At 33.5% G+C, this 11,136-nt stretch overlaps 1 protein-coding gene across 1 annotated transcript; it reads left to right on the forward strand.

Moving 5' to 3' along the window:
• Positions 1–229: 229 nt before the first annotated feature.
• On the forward strand, positions 230–10,231 carry LOC135681292 (protein lin-52 homolog). Its single transcript, XM_065195672.2, has 6 exons — positions 230–429; positions 1,092–1,169; positions 4,176–4,216; positions 5,888–5,966; positions 6,823–6,906; positions 8,251–10,231. The coding sequence occupies exons 1-6, from the start codon at positions 294–296 to the stop codon at positions 8,310–8,312; spliced, it is 480 nt and encodes a 159-aa protein (XP_065051744.1). The 5' UTR covers positions 230–293; the 3' UTR covers positions 8,313–10,231.
• The last annotated feature ends 905 nt before the right edge of the window (positions 10,232–11,136 follow it).

The following is an 11,136-nucleotide window of genomic DNA, read 5'->3' on the forward strand; positions in this document are numbered from 1 at the left end:
ATCGGAGAAAAAATAATTACTCGTATCCTTTTTCAAGAACATGCAATACAGTCAACAACATGCATTCATTTTTCCAGGATAAGCAACCGTTTAAAAAAGGTTAAAAAATTATCAATCGTGTCTGCTCATTTTTGTGTTCATGTATTTGTTGCTGCGTTGCTGCGTTGCTGCGTTGCTGCGTAGGAGATTTAGAGATGGGAACGAGGATGCGACTCATCTTCTCTTCGAGGCGCGAAATGCAATTTGTTTTCTCTTGCACCAATGTTGTCGTCTTGCACTGAAAGGCAACGTTGATGATGAGTTCCCCATCAAAAAGAGCTTCAAATAGGTCGACTTCTTCAAGAACACCAACGAAAAGAGGAACGCCAGAGAAAAGAAGCTCTAAACATACTAGCAGTCAACCGCCACCTATCTCTTTGCCTGATCCAGGTATGTGAAATCGATTTTTTTAGGTATCTTTTTAATCACGGCCTTCCTTCTTTACTTTTAGCCTACTTTCTTCTTGGTGGTAGATTCGATCTTTTTTTGATAGGATTGTATAATCTTAATCCATTAAGAAGTGTTTCAGCAATGATATATTGTTAATGATATATAATGATATATTTTACACCATCATACAAAACCTAAAGGAGTAGAAAAATGCGTAAAGATAATGAGACTTTTGACCATCGGCATTGAATAGCAATGTATGAATGTCCTGTCCATACAACAATGGATACAAGTCATATTGTTTATCTATTAGGATTTAATTAAGGCAGGATTTCCTCTATTTATAGAACGGATGACTCTTTTATCATTTAAGGAGAAGTTTAATAAACTATTTTTCAAATTTATTTGCAGGGTTTTAGCCTAAATGCTTCTATATATCTTCGATTCTATTTTATATCTATTCAAATGGTGTAGATGGGAAAAGGAAATTAAAAGCAATAAAGATCAAGTTCAAGTTTTATTGAAATCCAGATTGAAGTTCAAAACAATAAAATGTGTTAATGCTGAAAGCCAAAATTTAATCATGTCATTACTTTCTGTGTCATTACTTCTTTCAAAGTGCATTTCAGAATTGTCTTTATATGTTATGTCTTTGTCTCTAGATTTTGACACAAGCCTACAGTCCTTACTATGTAGTCAAGAAACTTTGCGTTCTTCTCCAGAGCTTTGGCCGGAACAAAGTGAGTATATATATGAGTACTTTATTTACCTCTAATATTCCTGCAGATGGATTAGTATTTCAACTTGCCAAACAAGGATTGTTAAAGAGACTGGTATTTTGGAGAGGTGGAATTAATTTTTTTGATCCTTTGAAATTTGAGGACAGTGGCGGACACTTGGGGGGAGAGGGGATGGGAGGCAACCACCCCCAATACTTTAGATGACAATGGTCTTTTGTTCTAAAACAATGGGAAATGTGACATCATCTTATTAAACAATAGGCTTGCCCCCCCCCCAAATATTTCACCAAGTGTCTGCCCCTGTTTGCGGACACTGTTGATTCAATCAACAAAAAAGATTCAGGCATTTACTGTTTCACCACACTATCATCAACGCTTTTTCTATCCTTTTCTTCCCTGCTATTTTAGGCACATAAAAAATGTTTTCAAAGAAACAAATGTAGTATAGATAGATGTAAGTAGAATTATTAGAGACAGTGGCGACCCATTGTAGAAGTACCAATCAAGGACAAGTAGAGTGCCACTAGATTTTCATAGGACCCCTTGTAAGATTGTCCCAGGGTCCATGGTTTTTCCAGTTAGAAGTTTTCTTTATATCAAGAGTCCTCTAATGCACAGCCCTTATGAAATAGGTCATATATTTATATCTAAAATTTAAAGTATGTTGTTTGTGTTAATTTGGTCTTATACTTATACTGCGGGGTAAAGGTAACTACAGAGGTCTCATGATTTCTATTTTCATGAACTCAAAGATTCTCCCTTGACATTTCAATCTAATAGAAACTGCAGTAGAAAAATTAATTCAATATTCTTTAGACAAATGGTCTCTTGCTGTTGGGAAACATAAATTTAGCAGGAATACACAAAGGAGAGATGAACGATGATGTGAAATCCAAATTTAACACAAAACTGTTAGCAAATTCAAAGATTAACAAAACCGCATTTTACTTTCTCAATAAAATCAAAGCAATCAAGGCTGCTTTTCATAATAAGTTGAAAAATTGAAAAATTTCCAATAAGATTGTAGCTTGAAAATTTGACCAGCATTTGGCATAATTTCAACAGCTAGCTTGTCCTATCAGCTGGTCTAAAATATCCCACTTCTCTTTGGGCATTTTGAAGCAAAAATGACTAACTCTCTGTATTCTTCATCAGATATTTCCCCAAAAATTTCAGAAAATGCCTCATTTTGATGGTTATCAGTATCAGAACTGTTATCATACTCAGAACCGAGAACTGTTATCATACTTCAGTTAAATAGAGCTGTCTTTGACTGGTTTTGTGGGGCAAGGGGATCAAACATTCTTATTAGCGGACCAATGATCCAAGAAGAAGCCAAATCTATTGCAAACGGTTTAGGGTCAAAGACGTTTAAGACCTCTAACGGCTGGTTGGATAAAGGGGAAAAATATCACAATGTTGCCCAGTTTTGTGTCTCTGGAGAGGAAGTTATCATACGCAATTGTTCAAGGCTTGCCTTGCCATGTTCTGAAGTAAACAATGGCGGCAGTTGAGAATTGCTGTGGTTGAACTTCAAACAAGGATTGCTCATAGTTGATATATTATGACCCATGACATAAGTTGTGTCAATCAAAAGCTTAAGCCTTAAGTCTTCTTTTTATATAAGACAAAGGTAGCTATGGAAACATTGTCATTGAGTTTATTGATAATATGAGCCTGCTTGATAAAATATCTGATATAGTTGGCAATGATATTACTCAACTGCCCAATGACCATTTATGTGATCTATTTCTTTTTGGAAGTACGGTTTACATCGAGGAAGCCAATGAATTTATACTAAAATGCACAGTTGAATACATCAAGTAAACTAAACAATTTCAATGAATTTCTTTAGTCGTTGTATGCTATATCATCTGGTAGATTGAATCCTGTGGTCATGAACTAACACAATGACCTATACATAGTTGCATATTGTACAGTATTTTACTGTATTTGTACTGTATTGTATTGTATTGTATTGTGCTGTATTGTGCTGTGTTGTTCTGTGTTGTTCTGTATTGTGTATTTATAGTGTATTTATAGTGTATTATGCAAAGTTTTGGAATATTTGTAATGTTGGGTGTGGAGGCAATTTGATAATGTTATGTTTTTTCCCCCATCTCAACAATGATAAACTTGAGTTTTGTATTTGTTTTTATTGTGATGAAAAAACATCCTTTTCAGAGGGTTTCAAATACTAGATACATCACATTCTAGTATAGCATTTTATTATTCAACATGTTAAAACAACCACCCCCAATACTTTAGGAAACATTGTCATTGAGTTTATTGATAATATGAGCCTGCTTGATAAAATATCTGATATAGTTGGCAATGATATTACTCAACTGCCCAATGACCATTTATGTGATCTATTTCTTTTTGGAAGTACGGTTTACATCGAGGAAGCCAATGAATTTATACTAAAATGCACAGTTGAATACATCAAGTAAACTAAACAATTTCAATGAATTTCTTTAGTCGTTGTATGCTATATCATCTGGTAGATTGAATCCTGTGGTCATGAACTAACACAATGACCTATACATAGTTGCATATTGTACAGTATTTTACTGTATTTGTACTGTATTGTATTGTATTGTGCTGTATTGTGCTGTGTTGTTCTGTGTTGTTCTGTATTGTGTATTTATAGTGTATTTATAGTGTATTATGCAAAGTTTTGGAATATTTGTAATGTTGGGTGTGGAGGCAATTTGATAATGTTATGTTTTTTCCCCCATCTCAACAATGATAAACTTGAGTTTTGTATTTGTTTTTATTGTGATGAAAAAACATCCTTTTCAGAGGGTTTCAAATACTAGATACATCACATTCTAGTATAGCATTTTATTATTCAACATGTTAAAAGACAAACATCAATTTTGATGAACCAATTTAAGATATACATAACATGTCTCTATCTTTTACTTGCTTGTAACCTTTGTTGAATGTATCTTGCAGTTAAAGTTACATTTTTTTAACTCTATGTTCACTTTTTCTTTCAAGTGCCTGGAGCAGTGGAATTTGCTACAATCTATGGTACAAGTGTGAGTTAACTTGAAACTTCTTTTGTTATAACAATAATCTTTAGCCAGAGAACAACATGTTTTGTCTTCATGAGAACTGAGTCCAAATCATTATGAAAGACCTTCTTATTTAACCTTTTTTCATTACCAAAACTAGCCTAGGCTGGATACAGGCTAGGCTAGCACAGGCTGAGTTCTAGTTTATGGATGTGAATTCGACTGTATGAACAAAAAACCCAGGCAAGGCCTTAGTTTTCTGTTTTAGTGCAGAAGAAAAAAATGAAAATAATTCAATTCAATGCAATTTTATTGGAACACTACAGTAATATACACGATTCAGAAAAATATGGACATATCTAGCTTAGGCAGTTTGCAAAAAGGTATGATTAAAAACATAACACCCTTGCAAAATGAGATTTGTCAAATACTTTTTAAACTATACAATATATCATGTGGATTACATCACATTTTCGTCTAATTTCTTAATTCTAAAATTTTGACAGCCTTCGTTTTCTCAGTGAAAAGGTAATTTGAATAGGCTTTAAGAGATTTTTCCATATTTGTGCTGCCCTATTTTCTTGCATGAAATCACCCCCAATGCCTATTCGGTTTACTTTTCTGAAATTTATTTAGTTGATGAGTTTCATATTTGTGTTTACAACTATTTGTGTTAATGAGATGACACAAGGCTTGTGGCACCTTGTCATTTTATTTCTTATTTGATGGAAAACCTGTAAGTCATGTAAGTTCCAAACCCAGGCTTTTCAAAATTCAAGATCATTGGTCAGTCTTTCTATACAGAAAACAATAAAAAGCTGTGTTCAAATGTTGCCAATTTTCTTTGAGAAGAAACAAAACACAATGCACAATTTTTCTCTTGGGTCCTAGAGAATTATAATCAAGGCCTGGCCGGAGTTTCTGTCAACACAGCAATAACCTGGGCCTGACCTGCCCTAAGCCCTGGGAAAAATTAGCCTAGGCCCAGGCCTTCTTTGTCTGTACTAGGCAAGGCCTGAGACAGATCTAAAGTTGACCTTGACTAGGCCCATGCTACTTTTTCAAAGTATGGGCAGAGCTTTATTTACAATTGTATTTAGATGCCAGTAAAAGAACTAAACACGCTAATCTCAAGAGAATAAGCAACAGAAAATTTTATTGCAAAACAAAGAAATCATTCAAATTTGAAAATAAACTTAAAAAAAACTAATGGCAATTGTATGTGAAAATGATTGCTTTCATGCAGTAACAAGTAACATGTGACTGAGTGCACAACACAACCAGGGACAAATTGCTATCAAAATGACAAGGGGAGCTCTTGCATAAAATGCTTCATAAAATAGTTTTTGAATGTAGAAATTTGCTACTTTTTAGCATTAACGTGATGGGCTCAGCCTCCCCTGTGCAATTAACACCCCTAGCACTACAGCCCTAACCACAACACATTACATGTTTAAATATTGCACTAAGATATGTTTTCATGGCATTTTGAATTATGTCAGAAAACAAAGATTCTGTTTTTAGAAAAAATCTCATTGAAAATTTGTAGCACAAAGTTAATTTTATGGAGGCTGTTTACAATTGGTTAAGGTACTTGGATGACTATAACCCATTTGCAATACCATTGGTGCCCTGATGATTCTTAATATCAGCAATCTTGAAAGAAAAATTAACATACTGAATTGCCAATTTTAGCCAATATTGTCGAAAACAGAGACTGTTGCATCAAGCCTTGACTCAGCACTGGATAAAGAAGACCATGATATGCTTCAAGGTATTTTTTTGACATTCTTTTACAATGCCAAATTCAAGCAGTTTTGTATTCATCCATTCACTACTGCAAAACTTTGTTGTCATGTTATGTGTCATGTTACATTTCACCATCTGTATCTGGCACAAGTCTGTGTTTGATGTTACTTTCCAGGCTGTTTGAGATTAGTGATTTGTAACATGAACATCAATTTTTTAGGAATATTTGGAACAAATTTTCATTTTTGCTCAGAAAGTGCTCTTCAATGGATTTCATTTATTTCGAAAGAAGAGTCACAGAGAAATTAGCATGGGAGAATTGTGAAACCTGGAAATTGTTGAGGAGAGATTAACTGGCCTTCTTATGCATATCATTTGAAAATGTCTCTGTCATAGTACCCATGGAATATTATCTAACCTGTCAAACTTTACATGAAAATCTTGTGTTAACTTGAAATGAAAATCTCTGCTTCAGCTTTAGGATATTAGGACATTTAGGATAGGTTCTCTTGAAAAGTATTCCTAACACTGGGTACAGGAGAGCCTAAAAAACTGGGGATAAAGTATTTTCTGCCACTGGGATTGCAAATGATGAGTTGATGTGGAAGAAGGGAAGGAAAGCTTCTAGCCTAAAAAACTGGGGATAAAGTATTTTCTGCCACTGGGATTGCAAATGATGAGTTGATGTGGAAGAAGGGAAGGAAAGCTTCTATTTTCTACCTCATTGGATAAACAGGGTGCTGAATATTTGTTGAGGGATGTTTTGATTAGAATGTAGATTAATTTTTTATGCTACTTAATTTTTCTCTGCTTGTTTCATAATTGTTTGAGTACTGTCTTTTCAAATATTTTCTAATCTGACTTTTGTTCATTTTACTCAGAATTTGGCAGCTTGACTACTTCACAACTGATGGACAAAGTCAAAGCATTGCAAAACCTTGCTTACCAACTTGGTTTAGAAGAAGGTAATTGCTTCTCTTTTCGAAAATTATTTTTCTTTTGCTTAATTGTTTTAAAAAGTTTATTTAGAAATATTTTGTTATGTTTACTTATCATGAAAATATAATTGCACTATAAAATTAGTGTTGGGACCACTATTTCTAGCCGTGCCCCTCGCTCAAAATTTAACGATGAACAAACTATAAGATGCAGAATCAAAGAAAAATCATCACTTTGTGCTTTACATATCCGCCAATCGTAATCCTTATATCAACTGTAACTCCAACCAACTACTTAACTAATTTCGTGTTGCAATATACATAATCATGATCACTGTGACTTGATTGACATTTACCATGTGTATGTCCTTATCTGGTGTAGAAAAACACTACTTATAATTCCATACTGTTCTAAATCAAATATTAAATCAACATTTTAATTATTACCCTACATGCTACTGTGTATATCAGCACGTATTACACTACCGAATATAATAGCACATAATGGGGATATTCTGTGATGATAGTTACTGTGTGGGTTTTAAGAAGATTAAGGAGGGTCTGTGCCCCAACAATTAGCATGCAGTCTTTGGTTTTTTGCGTGTTTGATAAAAAACATTTTGGTCTGTGAGAATCTGTAAAGATTATTTGCTAAACCACACGACTCAACCAAGCGTTATGTAACTATCTTTTTACCTCAAATTTAAAAACAGAAACACACCTAAAAGAATCATCATTTTTGAATCCATAACGGCCAATTTTTGCACAATTCGAAAAAGAAGAAACAACATTCCATGCTATAACATCTGTATGAAGCAGTCATTGTGGAGCTTTATTGACCTTTAATTAAATCTTGTTTTAAATTCAAATAACCTTTTAATTTTCCAAGTTGAAATAGGCTTTGGTTACTAAATTGCTAATTGCAAGGCTACATGTAATTTATTTTCTCATGTTTCTCTTCAAACTCTCTTTAAAAGCACCATATCATACCAGTCAACCGCTCAAAGTTAACAATAGCCTTTTTGGTACGATTGTTATTTAAAAGAGATAAAGAAATAGTCTCACTATGCCGATCTGATACGTAACAATAGGTCTATTGTATTGTCTAACCAATGGGAATTTGAAAGACCATCGGAATGCGTCGAGACATAGTGCCTTTAAAGGGAATGGTGGGCTAATAATATGCGATGAAATTAAATCTTTCAGTTGTTGCTGTTGTTGTTAATGATGTTGTTGCTGTTGTTATTTCTGTTGCAGTTGTATTTTATGTTCTGCAGTATATCTTGTTCTTTTCCAGTTATATTGTACTGTTATGGCTCTGAATTGAATCAAACTTTATTCCCAGTATAAACCTTTTTTTGTCTTTCTTAGCCCATGAAATGACGCGTGGCAAGTTCTTAAACGTCCTTGGTAAATCAAACATCGGGAGGTGAGAAGTTTTGAATCAAGGCAAATCTGCTGTACAGCTCTTGGTTCGTGCGCTTGATACTTGGTCGCTGATGTAACAACTGACTTTGCAATTTTAGAGAGACAGCCGCGCGGTGCTTGCACTGTTCCAAAGCAGCTGACAGATCTTTTTGCAAAGGAAACAAAACCACAATAAAAAGGCCTACTGTCCATCATTCTACTTTTGCACTAAGGTATCTTCAACTTTAATATTTCATTAAATTCTTATCGATTCACCTCTTTATGGTCTTTCGCATATCAGGATTTTTCCGTGACATTTAAAAATAATATAATTGTGCACAAGATATTTTTACTCTGTTTCATAGCAATATATTACATTTTTATGAAAACATGAATCTCAAAGTCAGTGAGACGTTATGAAAAAACTAAAAACAAGCTTAGACAGATATTACAAACTCTATGTTAGACGGGTATTAGAAACGGATATTAGACGGATATTAGAAACAAGTGCGCTGGAGTCTAAGAAACTGAACAGCAGCAGTTAAGCGTATCAAACTGGAAAGCTATGACAGCCTTAAAAAATATTTTTATCTTACATCCTAAGAATTTAATAGCAAGTTGAGAGCAGCTCGACTTCAAAGAATTTGTAAAAGTTTTGTCTTGAGTTAAAATTCTGTGAAAATTAAGAACTGCCTGCTTGAGACCAGAATTTACTTACTCTATAGGAGATTGAAAACAACTTTGCCAAGTGTAATATGCGATAAAATGCAGTTTAAATAAAAATATGAGTCCGTAGACACTAGTCTGTAGAATCTCTGTCAACCCTTGGAGATTTTTTTTAACATTAATTCTTGTTCAGTATAGAAATGCTCCCTCCATAAATACTGTAAAATTAATTTCGATAATGTCAGTAAAGAAATTTAATTTGGAGTCATTTGGAATGGTTTTTTATATAATCACTACAAGAAGAAAATTCAATAACATACAACTATTGGGCCTATCATGGCGGGAATTGACTCTAGGTCATCGAAGTTCCCACCATGAAAGGCACTTGCAATTCAAAATTTGACAATATTCTAAATAAAAAGAAACGCAGTGAATTAGTTTGTTCGTTGTTAAAATTAAGACATATTTCCATTTCGATGCTAAAGTTTCTCGAATCTCAATTGATTTGTTTCTGAAAGATTTCCCCCTTTTTATTTAAATCCTTAAAAAAAACTCGATTAATTTTGAGCCTGGAAAAATACTAACCAGATATCTCAACTGCCAGAATGGCTGGATCATAAGGTCTCAAAGCTATTCGCTATCATTTCTTATTTGTATGATATTATGATACACCCTTCAGTCAACCTTGCTTTTTCCACATTTGATTGGCAAATGATAGCTGACTTACTGCCACACCATACAACTGCTGGGCTTGACTTTTTTCAGCAATAGAAGTCTACCCCAAAGGTTTACCTTACAAAACATATACAGTGCACCAAAATAACTAAATAAAAGACCATAATTATGGGAAGCATTGCATGTTATGAGTTAAATATAGATGTTTTTATTTACGTCGTAAAACTCCTTAAAGTTAAAATAAAAGTCATTGCCTTTCTTCTTTAATTTCAAAAAAGAAGATCATATTTGTTAGATCATGTAGTTATTTTTTGTAAATCTATACACTATGATATCTGAATTTTTTTCGGAAGGTTCCTGTTAGTATGCGAGGCACCACAAAAATTAACTTGTTTAACCGTGTGACATTTTTGATGATCTTATCATTTAATATGATTTTCTAGTATCTTTGATGCGAGACTGCTTACCCCTTTAATACCTCAATATGAATACAATTGATTTTCGAATCAATAAATGTTCCAAAGTTACACTTAATATAAGCTTTATTTACTCTTGATTAAAGTTGAAAATGTGAATCTTTTGTCGACTTGCCTTTCTGCTTTAATGTGTTCACTTTTTCCCTCTTGCTCTTCAAAATTTGTCCATGTTGCCAGGTTTTAAGAAAAATTTTCACGTCAAATGTGGATCAAAGTCTTAGAGTATAGCCTTACGAAAGTGTTTCCTTTCTTCGCGTCAAATTTTGGCAAGAAATTGAAACTATAGACTTTCAAGGTCTAAAGAATTTCAATATTTTTAGGATTGTAAAAGTAACTACTTTCTTCGGTCAAATTTTAGTCGAAAGTTTAAAAATTAAGTGGCTTTGGTAACTTCGAATTTTCTTCAAAAGTAAGGCTATAGGCTTCGCAAAATCAGTCGTTTTGGTTACATCCAATTTTGGTAAAGAGATAAGGCTGAAAGCTTAGGAAAATAAGTGATTTTAGTTACATCAAATTTCGATCAAAAAGTAAGGCTATAAGCTTGGGAAAATGAATGGTTTCTGTTTTAGCGATTTTTAATCAAAAAGAAAGGCTGAAAGAAAAATAAGGTGTTTTGGTTGTATCGAATTTTAGCTAAAAATTAAGGCTATAGGCTTAGTAAAAAAAGGGGTTTTGGTTACATAAAATTTTGGTCAAAAAGTAAGGCTATAGGCTTAGTAAAATAAGAGGTTTTGGTTATATCGAATTTTGGTCAAAAAGTAAGGCTATAGGCTTAGTAAAATAAGGGGATTTGGTTTTATCGAATTTTGGTCAAAAAGTAAGGCTATAGGCTTAGTAAAATAAGAGGTTTTGGTTATATCGAATTTTGGTCAAAAAGTAAGGCTATAGGCTTCGTAAAATAAGGGGATTTGGTTTTATCGAATTTTGGTCACAAAGTAAGGCTATAGGCTTAGTAAAAAAAGGGTTTTGGTTATATCGAATTTTGGTCACAAAGTAAGGCTATAGGCTTAGTAAAAAAAGGGTTTTGGTTACA

The sequence above is a fragment of the Rhopilema esculentum genome, chromosome 12 (assembly GCF_057945365.1).
Source record: "Rhopilema esculentum isolate cy_ngs chromosome 12, ASM5794536v1, whole genome shotgun sequence".
In the NCBI taxonomy this organism is placed as follows: domain Eukaryota; kingdom Metazoa; phylum Cnidaria; class Scyphozoa; order Rhizostomeae; family Rhizostomatidae; genus Rhopilema; species Rhopilema esculentum.

Coding starts and splice junctions, on each gene's coding strand:
- LOC135681292 (XM_065195672.2), top strand. CDS start 294: ATGATGAGTTCCCCATCAAAAAGAGCTTCAAATAGGTCGACTTCTTCA. Junction 430..1,091: donor TATCTCTTTGCCTGATCCAG/GTATGTGAAATC, acceptor CTTTGTCTCTAG/ATTTTGACACAAGCCTACAG. Junction 6,907..8,250: donor CCAACTTGGTTTAGAAGAAG/GTAATTGCTTCT, acceptor TGTCTTTCTTAG/CCCATGAAATGACGCGTGGC.